Source organism: Oryctolagus cuniculus, chromosome 5 (assembly GCF_051225735.1).
Source record: "Oryctolagus cuniculus isolate XC-2025 breed Fujian yellow rabbit chromosome 5, ASM5122573v1, whole genome shotgun sequence".
NCBI lineage: Eukaryota > Metazoa > Chordata > Mammalia > Lagomorpha > Leporidae > Oryctolagus > Oryctolagus cuniculus.
This window is the reverse complement of record NC_142871.1, coordinates 66,287,328-66,310,517: the sequence shown is the minus strand read 5'-3', so window position 1 is coordinate 66,310,517 and position 23,190 is coordinate 66,287,328. Positions and strand designations below refer to the sequence as shown.

At 39.0% G+C, this 23,190-nt stretch overlaps 1 protein-coding gene across 13 annotated transcripts in view; it reads right to left on the bottom strand.

The window, feature by feature from the left end:
* Positions 1-23,190, bottom strand: part of HACE1 (HECT domain and ankyrin repeat containing E3 ubiquitin protein ligase 1) — a 127,245-nt gene that overhangs the window by 60,956 nt on the left and 43,099 nt on the right. For all 13 annotated transcript variants that reach the window (XR_016233822.1, XR_016233820.1, XR_016233821.1 and 10 more), the window contains 5 exons: positions 19,107-19,189; positions 8,404-8,500; positions 8,115-8,216; positions 7,121-7,227; positions 2,521-2,671 (listed from right to left, as the gene is read on the bottom strand). Coding sequence is in view for 10 of the 13 variants with exons in the window: in XM_051855408.3 (XP_051711368.1) it covers positions 2,521-2,671; positions 7,121-7,227; positions 8,115-8,216; positions 8,404-8,500; positions 19,107-19,189 (540 nt within the window). In the remaining 3 variants the exon portion in view is untranslated. The remainder of the gene's footprint in view (positions 1-2,520; positions 2,672-7,120; positions 7,228-8,114; positions 8,217-8,403; positions 8,501-19,106; positions 19,190-23,190) is intronic.

Below are 23,190 nucleotides of genomic sequence, written 5' to 3'. Positions count from 1 at the left end.
GAGAGACCCGGATGAAACTCCTTAGTTCTGGCTTCAGCTTGGCTTAGCCCTAGCCATTGTGGCCATCTTGGAACCAGGGGATAGAAGACCTCTCTCTGTCTCTATCTCTTTCTCTCTCTCTCTCTCTCTCTCTGTAACACTTTCAAGTAAATAGATATATCTTAAAAAAAAAAGACAAAACACCTAGGGGCTGGCACTGTGGTGTAGCAGGATGGGCTGCTGCCTGCAGTGCAGGCAATCCACATGGGCACCAGTGCAAAACCCAGCTGCTCCACTTCCAATTCAGCTCCCTGTTGATGCGCCTGGGAAGGCAGCAGAAGACAGCCCAAGCCCTTGAATCCCTGCACCAACGTGGGAGACCCTGGGAAAGCTCCTGGCTTCTGGCTTTGGATTAGCCCAGCTCCAAACGTTTGGCCATTTGGAGAATGAACCAGCAGACAGAAGACTTCTCTCTCTATGACTCTGCCTCTCCCTCTCTATGGCAACACCTTTCAAATAAAATAAATCTTTAAAAATAAAAAAAAATAAAAACTGAAAGTTCTTATATTACACGTTTTTCCAAAATCTGAGTTATTTAAAAGTACAAAATAGCAATAACAATTATGCCCATACTAACTTTCATTTTGTTTACTTCATAAAAATAATAATTTTACATAAATAACAATACTGCCTCTGATTTTATATGAAATCATTTTTCTAAAGACTCCATCCACACAAGTCTAAATAAAAGAGATAGCTGTGGCCGGCGCCGCAGCTCACTAGGCTTATCCTCCACCTTGCGGCGCCGGCACACTGGGTTCTAGTCCCGGTCGGGGCGCCGGATTCTGTCCCGGTTGCCCCTCTTCCAGGCCAGCTCTCTGCTCTGGCCAGGGAGTGCAGTGGAAGATGGCCCAAGTGCCTGGGCCCTGCACCCCATGGGAGACCAGGAGAAGTACCTGGCTCCTGCCATCGGATCAGCGCGGTGCGCCGGCCGCAGCGCCCCAGCCGCGGCAGCCATTGGAGGGTGAACCAACGGCAAAGGAAGACCTTTCTCTCTGTCTCTCTCACTGTCCACTCTGCCTGTCAAAAAAAAAAAAATAATAATAATAATAATAATAATAAAAGAGATAGCTGTAGCAATAAACAAATTTTTAAGAAAATATCTCAATAATTATTTCCTGAAATGATCCCTGGTATGACCTTTTGGTAAATCCAGTAAATGAGTAGAACCTTACTTTAAAACATATACACAGGGGCCTGGCTGTGGCATAATAGGCTAAGCCTCCAGCTGGGGAGACCTGAAAGAAGCTCCTGGCTCCTGGCTTTGGATTGGCCCAGGTCCAGCTGTTGAGGCCATTTGGGGAGTGAACCAGTAGATGGATGGAATGCCTTTCTCTATGTCTCTCCCTCTCTCTCTCTGTAACTCTACCTCTCAAATAAATAAATAAATAAATAAAATCTAAACACACATACACAAAACACACACAATAAAAATAAAGAAAAAATTATGGCAACACATAACACTGGAAATAGGTAGTCCAATAAAGTCAAATTTTATCACTTAATCTCTCTAGCCTTAGGCCGGCGCCACAGCTCAATAGGCTAATCCTCCCCCTGCGGCGCCAGCACACTGGGTTCTTGTCCCGGTCGGGGCACCGGATTCTGTCCCGGTTGCCCCTTTTCCAGGCCAGCTCTCTGCTGTGGCCAGGGTGTGCAGTGGAGGAAGGCCCAAGTGTTTGGGCCCTGCACCCGCATGGGAGACCAGGAGAAGCACCTGGCTTCTGGCTTCGGATCAGCGTGATGCGCTGGCCGCGGCGGCCATTGGAGGGTGAACCAACGGCAAAGGAAGACCTTTCTCTCTGTCTCTCTCTCTCATTGTCCACTCTGCCTGTCAAAAAAATAAAAAATAAAAATAAATAAAATAAATCTCTCTAGCCTTAATAAAAAAAACACTAGGGGCTGGCGCTGTGGTGTAGCGGGTAAAGCTGCCACCTGCAGTGCCAGCATCCCATATGGGAGCCAGTTCGAGTCCCGGCTGCTCCAATTCCGATCCAGCTCTCTGCTATGGCCTAGGAAAGCAGTACAAGATGGCCCAGGTCCTTGTGCCCCTGCACCCGCATAGGAGACCCGGAAGAAGCTCCTGGCTCCTGGCTTCAAATCGGCATAGCTCCAGCCATCATGACCTTCCAGCGAGTGAAACAGTGGATGGAAGACTTCTCTTTCTCAACCTTTGCCTCTGCCTCTCTGTAACTCCTCCTTTCAAATAAATACATCTTTAGGAAAAAAAAAAAAGGAAAAGAAAAGAAAAAACACTAACAGAAGTAAATTTTACTGATGAGAAAAATACAGAAAGTTCATCAGTCAAGATTTTCTATTGATTAGATAGATAAAGCTGCAAGGAGAAAGATTAAGTTAAAAAGTGAGATAGTATGAACCAAAATAACATCCTATTAATGAAGTTTCTAATGAATGAAGGCATGCATTATCAAATTTTCCTCTTTTATGTCTAACCTTCCTGAAAATGTCATATATTTTTCTGACCTTGAACACTTGGCTTCTTGGAGTTTTATTCCCATTGTAGCCCATATCAATTCCATTACTGGGGGAGGATGGACCAATCCGAAACACATGACAAAATATTCTCACAATCCTTAACAGACTCTTCATTTGAGCATCATAATTACTAGACAGGCTGAAAATAAAAATTTAAATATGAATAGATTAGGTGAAGTAAAACAAATTATATCTCAAAATATTTTTAAAAAACATTTCATCTTACTTAGAATATGTTTCATAACTAGAGTAAAATTCCTTTCCTATAATAATAGGATATGGAAAGTTTTAACAGGAAGTTCCCAAATATAGATTATTTGGATTACACATGAATGAATTAGCAATTTTAAAGCATCTACAATATAAGCATTTATCAAAGCATAAAATATGAAATTACTTCTGTATATTTCCTTGAGGTATCAATTTCAAAGTAATCCACAACTTTTAGTTCTAAAAGCATATTTATAAATTAAACTGACTGATTAGAATTCTGAATATCTTTCATAGGAAGCAGAGGTATGAATGCTGAAAGACTAAAATTCAATTAATACTATGCCACACTCAAACTTTGACAAACCAAAAAGCCTTTCAGAGTCTCACTGTACATGGGATTGATCATTATCATAAATATCAATCCTTACTTTCCCACTGAGAAACTGTAGGAGTCAGGTTAAATATGTGGAATCTAATAATATATCTTTTAAAAAAAATTTTGTAGTTGTTCAAGTAGTTTTATTTTTAAATCTCTAAATCAGTGTGATGGTTTGGACACTGAATGTCACCCAAGGGCACCTGTGTTGAAGTCTTGAGTCTCTAGGACAGTACTACTGGGAGAGGTGGTAGAACATTTAGGAGATGGGGGCTGGTGGGAAGTCATTAGGTCATTAGGGGCATGACCTCCAAGGAGACTGGGGATCCCAGGTCTCCTCCCTCTCACTGCTCTGGTTTGAGATATGCTAGTTCACTCCAATTTGTGCTCCTGCCATTGCCATTCTCTACCTGACCAGAGGCCAAACCAACGTGCCCCTCTCCCATCCACTGGTTCACTCCCCAAATGGCTGCAATGGCTAGAGCTGGGCCAATCCAAAGCGAGGGGCCAGAAGCCTTCTCAAGGTCTCCCATGTGGATGCAGGGGGCCAACCACTTGGTATATCTTCCTCTGCTTTCCCAAGCACAGTAGCAGGGAGCTGGATTCCAAAGCGGAGCAGCTGGGACTTGAGCCAGCCCCTACAGCACTTTTGATCCAGCTCCCTGATAATATTCCTGGGAAGTAGCAGGTGAGGGCTCAAGTACCTGAGTCACTGCCACCAACATGGGAGATCTGGATAGAGTTCCTGATTCCTTAATTCAGCACAGCCCACTACCAGCTGCTGAAGCCATTTGGGGAGTAAACCAGCAGATGAAAGATCTCTGTATTACTATTCTGTCATTCTGCTTTCCAAACAAATAAATCTTAAAAAAAAAAAAAAAAAAAAGAGGGGAGGGCAGGGAGCAATCTGTAAAAATACTATTGACATAAGTTAGCACGCAGAAATAATTTGTATTTGAGATTCTCTTACGAATCTGCCAGGGGGAGTGGGGTGCTATGACATAGTAGGTAAAGCTGCCACTTGCAGCACCAGCATCCCATATGGGCACTGGTTCAAGTCCCGGCTGCTCCACTTTCAATCCAGCTCCCTGCCAATGCTCCTGAGAAAGCAGCAGAGGATGGCCCAAGTACTTGGACCCCTGAACCCATATGGGAAACCCAAAAGAAACTCCTGGCTCCTGGCTTAAGATAGGCCCAGCTCCAGCCATTGCAACAATTTGGGGAGTAAACCAGTGGATATAAAATCTTCTCTCTGAGTCTCCCTCTCTCTGTAACTCTGCCTTTCAAATAAATAAATAAATCTTTATGATAAATAAATAAATAAAAAGAATCTACCTGGGGGGAGGGGTGACTATTCAGCTTAGCAGTTAAGATACCTGCATCCCATATTGGAATTGGTTTGATACCTGGCTTTGGCTCCTTACTCCAGTTTCCTGCTAATGCAGACTTGGGAGACAGCAGTGATAAACCAAGTACTTGGATTCCTGCCATCCACATGGGAGATCTGCACTAAGTTCCCAGCTCCTAAGCTACGGCTCTGGTCCAGCCCTGGCTATTGGAGCCATTTGGGGAGTGAACAAGGTGGGTGATCTCTGTGTAGGTATTTATCTGTATCTGCCTCTGTCTCTCCCTTTGTCTCTCTCTGTCTTAATCACTCTCAAATAAATAAATACATAAAATCTACCTTAGTAACACTACAATAAATTCTAACACAACACTAATAATCAATATGCATCATCAATCATAACAAATATTTACAGGCCAAACATGGCCACAATCTTAACATATTCTATAAAGCGCTTGAAAGTCTGCATTTTGAATAGTTAGACAATTCAGTTTAGCAAAAGTTTTGGCCATAGATTCCCTTTTCCTACCCTGTTTCTCCTGTTCCACCAATCTTGCTATCATTTTTAAGAGCTAGATTGGGGGCCAGCGCTGTGCCGCAGCGGGTTAAAGCCCTGGCCTGCAGCGTCAGCATTCCATATGGACGCCAGTTCAAGTCCCAGCTGCTCCACTTCAGATTCTCCACTTCAGACCACTTCCAGGTCTCCCACACAGGTGCAGGGGCATCTTCCACTGATCTCCCAGGCTATCAGCAGGAAGCTGGATCAGAAGTGGAGCAGCCGTGACTTGAACTGGCACCCCTATGGGATGCCAGTGCCGTGGGCGGATGCTTAACCTACTATGCCTCAGCGCCAACCCCAACAATCTGTTCTTTATTTGTGATGACATGAATCCTGGTTCCTCTGTTTATTAGCTTGGTAATCAACTTAAATTTTCTTTTTTGTAAAATGGAGATAATATCTAAATTACAATGTGACAGATGTGAATCACATAATGTATTTGAACATTACTTAGGTTAAGTACCTGCTTAATAAGAAAAAATGTAAACTTAAAATATAGATATTTTATTTTATATAATATAAATATAGATAATTAGTGTGTCTTAAACTTAGAAAGACTTTATCAAGTACCAGGATTTGGGGAACGACTTCAGAGGGGAGTATTATGGAAAGCTGGCATTCCATTAAGTACCAGTATGAATCCCAGCTGCTCTGCTTCCAATCCAGCTCCCTGCTTACGTGCTTGGAAAAGCAGCAGAAGATGGCCCAAGTTCTTTGACTCCTGCCACATATGTGGGAAACCTGGATGGAGTTCCAGGTTCCTGGCTGAGCCCTGGACATTGTGGCCATCTGGGGAATGAACCAACAGATGGATGGAATATCTGTCTCTCCCTTTTTTTTTTTTTTTTTTTAAGATTTATTTATTTATTTGAAAGAGTTACACAGAGAGAGGAGAGGTAGAGAGAGAGAGAAAGGTCTTCCATCCATTGGTTCACTCCCCAAATGGCTGCAATGGCCAAAGCTGCGCCGATCCGAAGCCAGCAGCCAGGAGCTTTTTCCGGGTCTCCAACGCGGGTGCAGGGGCCCAAGAACTTGGGCCATCATCCACTGCTTTCCCAGGCAATAGCAGAGAGCTGGATCAGAAGTGGAGCAGCTGAGTCTCAAACCGGTGCCCATATGGGAAGCTGGCACTACAGGCAGCGGTTTTACACGCTACACCACAGCACCGGCCCATTTCTCCCTTCTAACTCTGCCTTTCAAATAAAAAATAAATCTTTAAAGCAAAAAGAAAATACTATGTATGTAAACTGAAGTAATAAAAAGGCACTGAGGCTGGCGCTGTAGTATAGCAGTTAAGGCACCGCCTGCAGTGCCAGTATCCCATGTGGGCACGGGTTTGGGTCTCAGCTGCTTCACTTCCGGTCCAGCTCTCTGCTATGGCCTAGGAAAGCAATGGAAGATGGCCCAGGTCCTTGGGCCCCTGCACCCATGTGGGAGACACTCGCAGGGCTCCTGGCTCCTGGCTTCAGATAGGCGCAGCTCCGACCACTGTGGCCAATTGGGAAGTGAACCACCAGATAAAAGACTCTCTCTCTCTCTCTCTCTGCCTTTCCTCTCTCTCTAAGTAACTCTGACTTTCAAATAAATAAATAAATCTCTTTTTTTTAAAAAAAAGGCATTAATTCCATGGATTTAGTGATGAGTCATTAAAACCACAGAACCTTTTGGGAAGAACAAAGACTAAACTGAAGGTCACAATTTAGGGAGAAAACAAAATGAATTATGGAGGAATACTAAAATGTTGAACAGTAGCCTGTATTCTATTCTATAAATTAGTAACCAAGATTCCTGAACTAGTTTCTTGATTCTCTTTCACATACATTTACTTATATGACCAGTCTAAATAGTCATTTCATAAAATTCTAGACACATATGCCCAAATTCAGTTAAGTGTACTCTATTTTTAGTCTCTTTTGAAACACTAAACTCTTTTCTTACAATAGTTGATTATACTGGTCCTTTAAACAAAACAATGAGAAGTCAGCAAATATAACATCTTACCATTGACAAAGACATTCAATAGAATAAACTATTCAGGAGATGACGCCAAAAGACACTAATACCTATTGATCTGCTCTTATTCTGAAACACTCACCTAAGCAGTTTGTGACCATTTGTTGTAGCAACTTCAGCAAGGCTTGTTAGAATCTTTAGGTATTGGCTTTCACTTTGCTGAGACAAATGTTCTAGAACTTGTCGTAACTAGATGTTTTATAAACAAACACAAAAAAAGTGATTATATAGTAATCTGCTAAATTTTACCCAAGAAAAGTATCTGTTAGTCTAATAAGTATCTTAAAGCCAAACAGCTGAAATAAAATCCTTTACAGCTACTGTGCCCTTCATAAATTTAGAGCTAATATAAAGATGATATAAAATTTTTATTTTTTTTACTCTAAAGAACAATAAAATATAGATAGAACAGAAATTGCCAAGTTCATTTAAGGAAATTTAAATCTAAACTTCTAAAATTTAAGAGAATTCTAAACTCTGCCAATTTTTCTTAGAGCTATTCCAAATACAAAACTCAGTCAACTAGTGAATGACCAATCATAACATGATATTCTTTCCCAGATTCTTTTCCTCTGTCCATATTCTAGTTATCTTAAGGAGAGACTAAATCCCAGAGGACAGAAGATTCATGGGCCAAATATTATTAATTACTATATACACAGTTCTTCCTCAATATCCAAGAGACCTTTAAAATAAAAGGTTATGGCATGGTATTTGCATAAAACGTACACACATTCATTCATCCATTCTAGATAATTTGTAATAACTAACATAATCTAAAAGCTATATAAATTATTATTATACTATATTGTTTAGGGAATAATAAGAAATAAAGAGTCTATACATGTTCAGTACATCATTTTTAAATATTCCTGAACTGTAGGTTGAATCAATAGAAGTAGAATCCACATATATGGAGAACTGACTATAATTAATACCTATCCTATAATGCAGATAAGCAAATTCAAGTAATTAAAATATTTATAATAAAATTATTGAGCAATTTGTAAAGTGTTATATATGCTAAGCATGAATAAATATTATTCATTTACAAGCTAGTAGCACAATTATGTTACCATATTTTCTCGAAGGTCTTCATTCTGTGTCATTTGAATAATAGTCTGGAAAAGCCTAGGGTGATACTGAATCAATACTTCACAAGTTTCTCCATATCCACCCTAAAAATAAGACTTAAAATTATTCAAGTTTAAAAATAAAGTTCCTTCTAAAGGTCATATTCTTTACAGAATTATAATCTTTGCACTTCATTTAAGAAACAGAGGATTTATCATTCACAGTTTCCAGTATAAATGTAAGCAGCTCAGAATATACCTGTATAAACATATGGGCATATTAAAAACATACCTGTACACATAAATCCAAAGGGGTAACTCCATTTTTATCTGGCAGATATTTGGCTCCTCGTAACAGAAGAATTTGTGCTGTATCTCTTTGTCCATGGCTGTACAGAAAGAGATCAATTTAAAATACCATTCTTTTGAAGTTTTTCCCATGAATTATGGATGGTTAACATAAATCAGTGGAAGACATAATTTTAAAAAACTAAAACAGGAAGAGCTTAGCTTTATCTTCAGTAATCAGGAAAATTTCCCAGTTTTATCATACTTTCATTATATGGATGAGAAACCAACTTATTAAATCTTAGAATTCAACTTGGGTCACATCATCTTCAGTAAGTCATAATATTTGGGGATGGCTACCTACTGCTGAGGGTTATTCTTTATTTCTGCCTTCCACTAAATCCCTTTCTTGGCTCTAGCTTGACCTTCTTCCTATCACACACATCAAATTCTCGACATTTCTAATTTCAAAAGAAACTTAATCCTCAAAATGAGTATAGTCTATGGTACTTTAATATTCTGTAAAAACACTACAAAGGAGAAAATAGTTTCAAAGTAAGATAATACAGGTGGAAATGTACGGAGTTTTTAGCAAAAAAAAAAAAAAAAAACAACTATCTAGCTTGTAATCTTTACCAATCCATTCAGTTTGGTTTCTGCTGATAGCTAGCTACTCAATCTAGGCTAGAATAAACAACTCTCCTATCAATATGCCTCATTCTCTGATTGCTCTCTTTCTTATAGAAGCAAAATCAATTAACTACAATTTTTTTGACTAGGACGAAGCTAATTTTTGGGTGGCAACTTCTTTTTCAGTGAGCTCCTTTGAATCCAGATAAGGGGAAAACAAACAAACAAACAAACAAACAAAAAATATATATAGGCTGGCCTTACAGCATAGTGGGTGGGTTAAGCCGCTGCTGTCAATGCTGGCATCACAAAACAGTGCTGTTTTGTGTGCCGGTTGCTCCACTTCCAAACCAGCTCCCTACTAATGGCCTGGGAAAATCAGTGATGGATGGCCCAACTGCCTGGGTCCCTGCCCACCAATGTGGAAACCAAGATATGGTTCCTGGCTCCTGGCTTTGGTCTGGTCAAGCACTGGCCATTGTGGCCATTGGGGAATGAGTCAGCAGACAGAAAATTTCACTCTCTGTCTCTGTCGCTACCTCTCTATGTAATTCTGACATTCAAACTAAATAAGTCTTTAAAAAATTTAATAAAAATAAAAACATATATACAATCTAGGAACACTAAAGTGTAACACTGATTTTAAGAAACACCCAAGAAAGTCATCCAATGAATATTTAATCTGAAAGATTTACTTTGTAGGTGACAAAAAGCACCTAATCCAAACACAGGTGAACCCAGACAGCTGGGCTTCTAGACCAGTACTCTTTCCATTATAACAATAACTAAAGGAGTATGTCATTTCACAAAGAGAACAACTGGCCATATTTATCATTCTATCTCACAAACCATTCTTTCTCACAAGATGGCACTAAATGAAGAACCATTTCTAACCAGTTAAACACTGTTTTAAAAAATAGGATCCTACAGTAAATCTAGTACCAGAAAATCTCACTAATAGTTATTACAGATGTGTCACTTTCAATACTTCATTATAATAATAATCACTTTCCTTAAGACAAATACCAATTGGACACAACTAACTTAAGAGTAATACACAATTTTCTCCAAAAAAGGCAGAAAACCAAGAAGCCAAGTAAATCAGCAACCCCTCTGAAAGCAACAGTAATTAGTTTTACTAATGTACAGGAAGATGTCTTCATCAAGAATCATTTGCCATTAAGCTGTTAATGTTGGTCAAGATATTATATCCTACAATTTACAATCACAATTTATACTATTACGGGGCCAGTGCTGTGGTGCAACAGTTTAAAGCCCTGGCCTGAAGCACAGGCATCCCATATGGACTAGTCTCGGCTGCTCCTCTTCCCATCCAGCTCTTTGCTATGGCCTGGGATAGCAGTGGAAGATGGTCCAGGTCCTTGGACCCCTGCACACGTGTAGGAGACCTGGAAGAAGCTCCTGGCTCCTGGCTTCAGATCGGCTCAACTCCAGCCACTGCGGCATCTGGGGAGTGAACCAATGGATGGAAAACCTCTCTCTCTGTATCTACCTCTCTCTATATAACTCTTTCAAATAAATAATTCTTTTTTAAAAATTTACACTATTATGTTCTTTAACATGTCTAAAAATAAAGGGCCACAGAAAAGCAGCTAACTTGAGCTTAATTTACTTAAGGAGACAGTTTTATACTGGCTAAAACCAAGGTTCTAAGGAATCCATGTTATAAAGCTACTCAATTCAATTTTAATGCTAGTTTACATTTTTTAGTTACTTAATATCCATCTGTCCAATCACTGCAATTAAATTGCAAACTTCTTAACAGTAGACTTGTTCCATAGGGCCAAACAAGGTAGTTGCCTGCTAACATGTACTAAACACAAAAAATTTATTACAGGCTCTAACTTTAGATACCATTCATTTGGCAAATATGTCTTAAAGACACTATTAAAATAACAAGAGACTTGAAGCACTATTTAGAATATACTATGCAACAAACACTATACTCAGTTCTTTTGTCCAGACTGACTTAACTCTGATTCCAGTATAAAATTATGTTAGCAGGAGGTTATTGGGATGAGGTTATCCTTGTACTTTGAAGTCTTCTGCAAAAAATGTAAGCCTAAGTTTAATAATAATTAGTATTTCAAGAAAGTATGATATAAGGCACAGAGGGTATGTGCTATGAGAATAATACATTGGAGATCATACAGTATGAACAGACAAAATTAACATGCACACGTGGGATACTGTTCAATACACAGGATAAGAAAGAGTCTGTAAATAGTTACTTTTATATACAGGAAAGAGAATGATTAGCATGAGGAAAAAAGAAAACCACTATTAACACTTTTAGAAAGCTGAAGTAACTTCTAAAGCTATATGAAAATCTCATTTATGATAAGGTGACATTTCATTTCAAAAGTACACAAAATCTGCATAATACAATTAGGGCTTCAAGTACCTCATCTATACTACACCAACAGGTTAGAACTATCTGATGACAGACTACTCAATGCTTCATAAAAGATTTTTCAGTTCAAATAACTACAAAGATTTACTCATACAATAATCACTGTTTACATTTGATGTTATTTTTTTCAAAATTTGAGATAGAGAGCAAGCTGCCATCCTGGTTCATTCACCAAATGTCTCCATCAGCTGGGGCTGGGAACAGGTCTATGGGCTGCAGTCAGGTACCAATAACTCAATCCAGGCCCCTCATTGTGGGTGGCAGGGACCAAATACTTGAGCCATCATCTGCTGCCTCCCAGGGTCTACATAAGCAGGAAGCTGCAATCAGAATCAGAGCTGGGACTGGAACCCAGGTATTCCAACATGGGATGCTGACATCTTAAACAGTGTTTTAACCACTAAGCCAAATGCTTGCTTCAAAGTTGCTTTTTTATGTTGATTGGGGAAGTACTCTTTCCAAAGAAATACCAACCTGTTTTATGTAAACTAAGAAAGCTGGCAACAATTTAATTTGTAAGAAACTTATTGGGACTGGCACTGTGGCTCAGTAGGTTAGCTGCTGGCTGCAATGGCAGCATCCCGTATGAGCAATGGCTCACGTCCTGGCTGCTCCACCTCCAATGCAGCTCTCTGCTAATGAGCAGTGGAAATGTCCCAAGTACTTGAGCCTCTGCCACCCACCTGGGAGATGCAGATGGAGTTCCAGGCTCCTGGTTTCAGCCTGGCCCAGTCTCAGCTGTTGTGGCCATTTGGGGAATGAATGATCGGATGGAAGATTAATCAATCAATTTCTCTCTCTCTCTGATCCTGCCTTTCAAATAAGTAACTCTTTTTTAAAAAGAAAAGAAATTTATAGTGGCTTCTAAAGCAGTTAGAACTAATTTCTCAAATACCTTCAGTCTTAGGAATTTGAAAATTTGCCCAGAGTATATATAGTTGCAATAGTTTTTACAATTGCTTATGAACCAAAGAAACCATACTTTCTCCAAAGTCTTCTCTTATTCTCAAAGCTTACAATTTCAAGTCTAAGGGTTGTTTTATATAGCTATTTTGATTCTGAGTTTTCTAATTAAAAGAAGTTACCTATCAGTGGCTACAAATCTATATACTTGTTCTTACTTTTTTCTGTTAGAAACCTTTACAACTCCATAAACATCTCAGTAATTTACTGTTACCTACACAATTTCAATTAAATCTTGCCTTTCCTAACAGAAGAAAGGCTATCCACAGATTAAAAAAATACTTGAAATCATTACACATCCAAATCTTTATTTGAAAAACTTTGCTGAAGGAATGAGGGGTATTATAACCAAATATAAAATCAATCTACTAATGTAAGAACCTGAAGTATTACTATCAGTCATACAAAAGACCTGAAAACAAAGTTGTGTAAAGTTGTCAGATGAAAAAAAAATCAACAGTGTGCCAATATTTTACAGAATAGAAACCTAATGGTTATGTCTTATCCAGAGTACCTAGAAAAGAAGAAGAGTGGCTGGAAAACCCTTCCTGTCAAAGTTTTAAAGTCAAAATCAATATGAGAATGACTCACTGAAGCCCTACATGATTAGAATAGAGGCAATACAAAGAAAATGTTGGCAAGGTAGAATAATTATATTTCTCAGAAAGAAAGTCTTATATAGGAAACAAATTAAATGAGGACAATATAATGTTATGTTCACTGGGGAGTGGAGAAGTATGCTAGTGCTCAGTAGCACTAAGTGCTAAATACTCTGCAGAATGTTTTACATAACACGTCATTTAGTTCTCAGCATTTCCATTTCACCAAAAAGAAAAAAAAGCTTTGGAGGTCAAAAAACTTGACTAAAGTTGTATAGCTTTAGTGTTGGAATTTTAACCCTGACTCCAAAAACTAGGCTCTCTCCTATCTCAATACCATCTACTATAAACTTCAAACAAAAAAAGACAGTCAGAGTGAGTGTTGTGGCATGGTGAGTTGGGCCACTGCCTATAATGCCCACACCCCACATGAGAGAGCCAATTCTAGTCTCGGCTGCTCCACCTCCAATCCACCTTCCTGCTGATGCACCCCGGGAAGCAGCAGGTGATGGCTCAAGGGCTTCAGCCCCTGCCACCCCCATAGGAGACTGGATGGAGCTCCTGGTTCCTGGCTCCTGCCAGGGCCAGCCCTGGCTAGTGTGGGCACTTAGAAGTGAACTTGTAAATGACTTCTCCCACACATAGTTCCCTCCTATCCCCCTTCTCTGTCACTTTGTCTTTCAAGTACATGAAAATAAACACACACAAAAAGTGGCTTCAGTGATTAACCCTTAAACATATAATTTATCTAGCATTATTTTTCGATCAATAAAAACTTATTTTCTGTTAGTCTTTTGCCTTTAGAACCCTGTAATTTGTCCTCAGGGTTGGCTAACTCTACTGCTCACCAAAACAAATTTATCAATTATCAGAAACAATAAACTGAATAATTCATATTTTTAATGTACACCTATACCTAGATTCACAAGTTCAATTAAAAGTCTGCTAAGTCTGCTTGCAAATGAACCACGTTTTGTACCTATCAACCTTTCACAATGATGAATTTCCAGGTTCATTTCTCAGCACAGACTTCCTTAACCATTTTTATTCAAAAATATTTAATATTTGCTAGAATAATATTTATCAGAAAGCACTTCTAAAAAATTCTTTTCAGAATCCCTGTATTCAGACTACAGGAATATCCCAGTCTGTATAACACTAATACACCTATATTATTAACTATTATAAACAGTACCTTTTGAATATTTTTCAAGCATGTAATTATAGTGATTGAAAAATATTTACTAAGCATCTAAATGCACTGGACATCAAGTGGTAAATAAAATAAACAAAACTACTGCTTTCATTGAGCTTTCAGTCATATAGGGAAAACAGACTATAAACAAGTAAATAATCACAAGAAAATGACTATGAGGCTATGACAGAAAATGTGGGTAAAAGGCCAGTGCCGCGGCTCAATAGGCTAAACCTCCACCTGCGGTGCCGGCACACTGGGTTCTAGTCCCGGTTGGGGCACCGGATTCTGTCCTGGTTGCTCCTCTTCCAGTCCAGCTCTCTGCTGTGTCCCGGGAAGGCAGTAGAGGATGGCCCAAGTGCTTGAGCCCTGCACCCCATGGGAGACCAGGAGAAGCACCTGGCTCCTGGCTTCGGATCAGCACGCCGGCCGCAGTGGCCATTGAGGGGTGCACCACAGGAAAAAGGAAGACCTTTCTCTCTGTCTCTCTCTCTCTCTCACTGTCCACTCTGCCTGTCAAAAAAAAAAAAAAAGAAAAGAAAAGAAAAAAGAAGAAAAAATGTGGGGAAATGCCTACGTAGATTGATCAGGAATGTCCAGGAATGTCTTCCTAAAAAGTAACAGTTAGCAGTGACAAGGAGAATAAGAAGTCAGCCACATAGAAAGCCTAGGGAAGAACATTGCACACAAAACAAATTTCATGTGGAAAACCTGAAGCAAAGAGTTGGCTGCATTTAAGGAACTCAGTGAGAGCCAACATGGCTAAAGCACAAGAAGCAAGCAGGGTTCAGAACCTTTGGGTCTCACAGGCCAAGACAGATTTTGTATTTTATTTGAAACGCAACAAAGAAGCACTAAAGGGACAAGCAAGTGACCTAGAAGTTAAGTGACTGGTTGGGACATTCACATCCTATATCAGAGAACTGGGTTTGAGTCCCAGCCCTGGCTTCTGATTCCAGCCTTCTGCTAATACAGACTCCGGGAGGCTCAAGTGATGGGTATCCATTACCCATGTGGGAGACTGGGTTGAGAGTTCTTGGCTCACAGCTCTGTGCTGGTCCAGCCTCACTTGTTGCAGACATTTGGGGAATGAACCAGCACATAGGAGCTCTATCTATCTCTTTCTCTCTTTCTCTGCTTCTTGAATGAATAGAAAAAAAAATATTTTAGAGGCAAGGAAAAGTTTTAAATACAGAGTTTAAACATAAAATGCAGGCCGGTGCTATGGCGTGGCATAGTGGGTAAAGACACCACCTGCAGTACCAGCATCCCATATGGGCGCCAGTTCAAGTCCCGGCTGCTCCATTTCCAATCTAGCTCACTGCTGATATGCCTGGGAGAGCAACAGAAGATGGCCCAAGTCCTTGGGCCCCTGATCCACGTGGGAAACCTGGAAGAAGCTCCAGGCTCCTGGCTACAGATTAGCCCCACTCCAGCCATTGCAGCCATTTGGGGAGTGAATCAGCAGATGGAAAGACCAGATCTCTCTGCCTCTCTGTAACTCTGCCTTTCAAATAAATAAATCTTTAAAAAACTAACATAAAGTGATAATAGCTGATTCATTTTACTAGATTAACATGAGTGCTGATGTTCGAATACACTGGCAGGAAATAGCAAAGGCATCAGTAAGCCTATTTAAGAGATTGCTATATTAAATAAAAGCTTTCTTAAAAAGAGAGAGAGAAAGAGGGAGAGAAAGAGGCCAGCGCCACCTGGTCTGAAGCACTGGCATCCCATATGGACGCTGGTTTGAGATCCAGCTCTCTGCTATGGCCTGGGAAAGCGGTAGAAGATGGCCCAAGTCCTTGGGCCTCCCGGCATGGGAGGCCCGGAAGAAGCTCCTGGCTCCTGGCTTCGGATCGGCGCAGCTCCAGCCATTGCAGCCAATTGGGGTGTGAACCATCGGATGCAAGACCTCTCTCTCTTTCTCTTCGTAACTCTTTCAAATAAATAAATAAATCTTTAAAAGAGAGAGAGAGAGTGAGAGTCTGCTATAGGTAAGAGGTTGAAACTTTAAGGTGGTGTCAGGGAGTTGGAGAGAAGTAGAGATTCAGAACATACTCTGAAGGCTGAATTTATAGAACTTACTAACAAATTCCAAATTCAAAGAGACAGAGAGAGAGACAGAAAATAATAATCTAGTTTCTTATCTAAACAATTGGGAAAGTAAGGGTTCCACTGAATTTAGAAGAGGAAAGCTGGAGGAAATGTTTAAAAAGAAAAATAAGAACATGTTAACATCTGACATTTTATGAGACTTCTAAGGGATGATGTAAGTCAAGCAGGAGGACATTCAAATCTGGAGCTTCAAAGAAAGGTCAGATCTAAAGATAACCCCATAAGACAGGATGTGATCTCAGGAAATCAATGGTATGATTCATAAATTCAGCATGCTATGGAAAGAACTGGTTTTCCAGTCAAGCAGCCAAATTATCAATATAAATGTAAGACAATGGATGGATTTAGAAAAGATCTAGAAATCTCTTATATGTAAGAACTCTTAAATCTAATAACTGAAATACAATTCATTTCACCTAAATAAAAGAGAAAAATCACTATAATATTTTGTACACCGATTCCAACTGCAACTACACTTAGGTAACATAACATTATATATGTATGTGTGTGTACATATCTATGTGTAGGTATAGGTGCATATACATACATACAATATAGCTAGCTCCTTGGGAAGTGAGATTTATTACTTATTGCATCACCTAAGCCTCTAACAATGTATGGCACCCACTGAATGCTAGCTAAATGTTTGCCATTTACATGAACAATTATATAGAAAATTAACAAAATATATACTTCAAGAAAATGAATCCAGATATACAAACATAATGTATAACTCAATATCTAATAAGACTAATTCAAATTTTTAAAAGCATAATAGACACAGCAAAAGGAAAGACATGGCTCTAAGCCAAAATATAGAACTGATCTGGTTATTTAATAAAGAGAATTATGGGAATTACTAGATTACTGGTTTTTTTTGGTTAACAAGTAGCTAGGGAATGCTGGTGTTGGAGATATCAAGACGGTTGAATAGAGAATAAGCATCCACCTCAGCCAGAAAAGTGTCAGAACAACAAGGGAAGAATTGTATTTCCAGAAGTCTAAGGGAAAGTTTCAGAAAAGAAGTGATGGAAACTATAAACAGCACAAAGACTCTGAAAACTATCAGCAAGAGGGGGAGAGAGAGAGAGAGAGAGAGAGAGAGAGAGAGAAACAAATCACACTGCACCTTGGCCAGGGGACACTATACTGACGGAAAAAAGTTCTACATACAACATTTTAGAACTGAGGCGATGGGCTAAAGGAATGCTTCATCAAAGAACCAAGAAGAACTGCAAACAATGCAAAGATTCCAAAAAAACATGAGACAGAGAGAAAGACAGACAGGCAGACAAAGCACACCACTGCTGCCACTGCTCTTACTCCAGCACCCCAGGCTGGAGACACCATCTTGTTTAGTAAAGGGTGCTACTTAGAAAACTAGACTGAGGGGACAGACTGAGAGAAAAACTTCAGTAAGAAAGTGTCAAGATCTGCAAACAAGGCCGGCGCCGCGGCTCACTAGGCTAATCCTCCGCCTTGCGGCGCTGGCACACCAGGTTCTAGTCCTGGTCAGGGCGCCGGATTCTGTCCCAGTTGCCCCTCTTCCAGGCCAGCTCTCTGCTATGGCCCGGGAGTGCAGTGGAGGATGGCCCAAGTGCTTGGGCCCTGCACCTGCATGGGAGACCAGGATAAGCACCTTAGCCTATTGAACCACGGCGCCGGCTTGTAACTATCTTTCAAACAAATAAAATAAATCTTTACAAAAATAAATCTAGAAACAGAACTTCCATATGATCAAGCAATCTCACTACTGGGTGTATACCCAAAAGACATGAACTGATTGTACCAAAAAGATACCTACTAAACCATGTTTATTAGCAGCACTGTTCTCAATAGCCAAAATACGGAATCAACCAAGGTGTCCATCACCTGATGAATGGATAAAGAAAAATTGGTATATATACACAATGGGATACTATTCAGCCACTTAAAAAATGAAATCCTGGCCAGTGCCGCGGCTCACTAGGCTAATCCTCCGCCTTGCGGCACCGGCACACCGGGTTCTAGTCCCGGTCGGGGCACCGGATTCTGTCCCGGTTGCCCCTCTTCCAGGCCAGCCCTCTGCTGTGGCCCGGGAGTGCAGTGGAGGATGGCCCGAGTACTTGGGTCCTGCACCCCATGGGAGACCAGGAGAAGCACCTGGCTCCTGCCTTCGGATCAGCGCGGTGCGCCGGCTGCAGTGCGCCAGCCGTGGCGGCCATTGGAGGGTGAACCAACGGCAAAAGGAAGACCTTTCTCTCTGTCTCTCTCACTGTCCACTCTGCCTGTTAAAAAAAATATATATATATATATATGAAATCCTGTCATTTGCAGCAACATGGGGACACCTTGTTGAGTGAGAAAGACAAATATTGCATGTTCTTTCTTATATGTGGGAGCTAAAATTTTAAGAAAAAAAAAGAAAGAAAAACTCTGACACAAGGTGTTGATTACTAGAGGCTGGGAGAGGAGTGGCAGGCATGTGGTGTTGAGGATATGAGAACTCACAGTTTTTTGTGTGATTTTAAAACATTTTTCAAATAAAAGCTTTAAAAAATTAGTCTAAAATTGAAATCAAGTATATCAAAAGCTCCTATCTGTAATTTTAAAAATTGGCAATTAAATAAAAAAATACTTTTTCTCATATAGTTAATTAACAGGCCATAATCCTCCTGTTTTGTGGGAAAACAAGGGTTTTAGAACATATATAGAAATGTTTGCATTTGGAAATATGGGCAAGAGACAACATTCTTTAATAAGAAAAATCTCAATACAAAATAGCATACCTGCAAGCAAAGTACAACGGAGTGGCTCCTGAGACATTTGGTCGATTAATATCAGCACCACTGTCTAGTAAGCATTGCACTGTCTGGGGAGAAGAGAAACAATTAAAAGTTAACCCAGAGAAGTCAAACAAAAGAACCAATTGTCACAATTTTAATTCATTTAAGAAACATTCTTCTCAAAACTTGAAGCTTTAAAAAGAAACTGAGTGCACATATGACAATAATGATACTGAAAATTCAACTTTTGGTAAGCTCCCTGAGCTTCTCAGGCACTTTGATATATGCATGAATTATCAGCTTCACATCAACTGCCAACCTGGGAAGGCTCTAGAGCAGTGCCGTATCATGAGGCTACTAAGCAGAAAAATGTGGTAGTACGAAATAGGAAATGAATTTTTAATTTTGAATTAAAGTAAATTTTAATTTTATTTCATTGTAATCTAAAGCTGAACAGCCACAAATGGCTAGTGAAATGGACACTGATTTAGATATTTAAATTTAACAGCCAGAATTTCCTTTAACTCTAAAAATAAAAAATGTGTACCAAAGATATAATTCACCCAATGTCAACAAGCATAATTTTTTTTTTTTTTTTTTTGACAGGCAGAGTGGACAGTGAGAGAGAGAGAGAGAGCGAGACAGAGAGAAAGGTCTTCCTTTGCCATTGGTTCACCCTCCAATGGCTGCTGCAGCCGGCACACTGCGCGGATCTGAAGCCAGGAGCCAGGTGCTTCTCCTGGTCTCCCATCGGGTGCAAGGCCCAAGGACTTGGGCCATCCTCCACTGCACTCCCTGGCCACAGCAGAGAAGAGGGGCAACCGGGACAGAATCCGGCACCCCGACCAGGACTAGAACCTGGTGTGCCGGCGCCGCAAGGCGGAGGATTAGCCTAGTGAGCCGCGGCACTGGCCCAACAAGCATAATTTTTAAAATACAAAATGTTAAAACCTAAGAAGCTCTTTTGTTGTTAACAGTAGCCAGTACTGGCTTAGTGTCTCTGACAGTCATTGACATATACTGTGTTCCCTAATCACTATTCCTACAATCATTTGACTCATACTTAGAGACAGTAAGCTAACATAAAATCTTAAAAATACATTATCTGATGATTAAGGATAGGTCAGGGCCCACATGAAACCTTAAAAAAAATACGCATTTTCTGGTTTTATTTCCATGATTCTCATTTGAGTTTCTCATGCAAAAAGAAAGAAAAATGTAAAAACAAAGTAGTTTTCAGAATCAGACTATTCAATATTACTTCTGCATTGAACACACATGCCTATGGTAAGTGCTGCTATGAAACTTACTATTAGGGTACTTCAAACAATTCATGAAAAATGGAATGAAATGGCAACTTTATTTTAGCGTGAAAAGATCTTAAAATGCATACATTGCTTTTTCATAATGCCTTTTTTCCATAAACCTCTTACATAGATTTTTAAATATTTTGCATGAAAATAAACTTTTCATTTAATTTTCCATGAACTGTTTGAAGCACCTCATATTTAAGACACAACTATAACAGGCCTTTAACCTGAAAAAATCAAAATTAAAAAAAAAAAAAACTCTCAGAAAAAATAAAAATAAAGGAAACAAGAAAAAAACAAAATATGAAAAGGAACTAATATCCTCAGATAAAAAAGAAATTACACCATTGGAACAAGATCAAGATGTCAAGGGGGATATATTCAGAGAATAAGAAATTAAAAATATGACATAAGAAATAAAAATTCAACAGAAGATTTAGAAAAACAATGTTGAAAAATTCCACATAAAGAAAGTAAAATTAAAAGACAAGTAAAAATAGAAAATATGAGAAAATTAGAGGAACACAAGGAAAACATTACAAAAATTGAATAAAGCAACTAAAGATAATGGGGATAAAAGGGAAACAATAAGTAAATTGCATCAAAAAATATTCTAGGACAACTAGATTTAAAAGAATCTCAGGCACTACATGATATTCAAGTATGCTGAATTATCAATGTAATTGCCAGATTTTAAAAGGTCACCAAAGGCCAGTATTGTGGCACAGTAGGTTAAGCCACAGCTTGCAACAGCAGCATCCCTTACGTCAGGCTGAGTCTTGGCTGCTCCATTTCTGATCTAGTTCCCCACTAATGTGCCTGAAAAAGCAGTGGAAGATGGCCTAAGTACTTGGGTCCCTGCCCCATTTGAGAGACCCAGGTAGAGCAGTGGCTCCTAGCTTCAGTCAGGCCCAACCCAGTCTGCTACTTGCAGGCATTTAGAGAGTAAACCAGCAGACAGATCTATCTGTACTCTGCCTTTCAAATAAATTAGAAAAATTTTTAAAAGCAAATAGCCATAGAATTTTATTATTTGGAAATATACATCACAGAAAAAGCTAAGAGTTGAAAATTCTTGCCTCTGACAATGACAGCTTGACAAAGAATGGTAGTTTAAGGGACTGTAATTTTTTATTAAAACTATTTTTTAAATCAAATATTTTAAGAAACAGTATTTACATATTGCTACTTAAATTTACTTCTATTCCAATATGGATTCTAAAATCTATGTAATAGAAATATTGTCAAATAAAGCCTTATTATCAACTATATAATTTTTTTGAGGACAAGAAGCCAAGTACAGGTTTCAAATGTAAGACAAGAAGCATTTAAGTCATTGTTTTATAAAAAAATTGGCCTACTTGAGCCTTCTAATCATGACTTTCCTTTCCTCTTTCTGATTTTTGACCCAGAAGCTGCATCTGCCTGGTCCCAAAACAGGAGTGAGATGGAAAGCTGCAACAGTGTTCACAACTGTCACAAAAATTACAAATAGTAAATCTTCATCACTCAAGAGGCTCAGGAAAAATGAAAGCACAGACAATATATACTAATCCAAATATTATTAATATATTAATATGCAAGTTTCAAAACCCAGCAACCCAGAAACTCCAATCAAGTAATTATTAACAAGATATACTACACATTCACATAAATTATACAGTTAAAACTACATACTGAAATAATAAATCTTAAAATGTGCCCAGAAACTGCTAAGTAAACATTTGTCATTTCATTTACTACATCCAGTGAGAAAGCTAATATTCCCTGCATTTTCATAAGCAGGAAACTGAGTCTCAAAAAGATCAAGTAATCTGTACCCAACATAAAAACAGTGATGAAGGGGTTAAAATGTAAGACCATGTACATAATCATATAAACTAGAAATTCTAATTTTTCTGAATTCAGATTACTAAATAGTATTATGGTTAATCTGATATATTTTTATAAACTATACTAATCAAGATAATCTACTAATTGCCTACTAAATAACAACTAAAGATTCAAACTCAATTGCCTATCTATTTGCTTTTAGTTTTAAAATATCATTTTCACAAAAATAAATAAGAAATAAGAAAAAATAAAATACCATTTTAAAATCACATACTTTTCATAGTGTTTCTGTATTTTTAGAATGTAGAATTTATATTACACAATTGAGCCAAACATCTTCCTCTACTGATCTCAACAAAGTGGTAAGCAAAACTTTGAACAAATCATAGAAGGCATGACTTACAATAGGAACTATCATATAGTCTTGTCATATATTTGTGCATCCTACAAAGACATTAAGAATTCTTGACAGAAAAACACTTAAGAAAGTGGAAACTGCTTGTTTTAACATTTTATATTCTACTCAGAAATCTTTCTGCTTTTCAATTTTAATAAAAATATCCCAATTAAGATTCTCATAATAGGGACTGGCATTGTGGCACAGCAGGTTAAGCTGCCATTGTGACACCAGCATCTGATACAAGTGCCAGTTTAAGCCCCAGCTTCTCCACTTCTGATCCAGCTTCCTGTTAATGTGCTTGGGAAAGCAATGAAGATAGCCCAAAGGCTTAGGCCCCTATCACCTATGTGAGAGACCCAAATGAAGTTCAGGGCTCCTATCTTTCACCTGGCCCAGCCCTAGCAGTTGTAGCCATCTGGGAAGTGAACCAGTGGATGGAAGATTCTCTATGTCTCTCTCTGCTAACTCTGCCTTTCAAATAAATAAATAAATCCTTTTTAAAAATCCTGAAGATATGTAATCATTAAAAGAAACATTTTTTTAT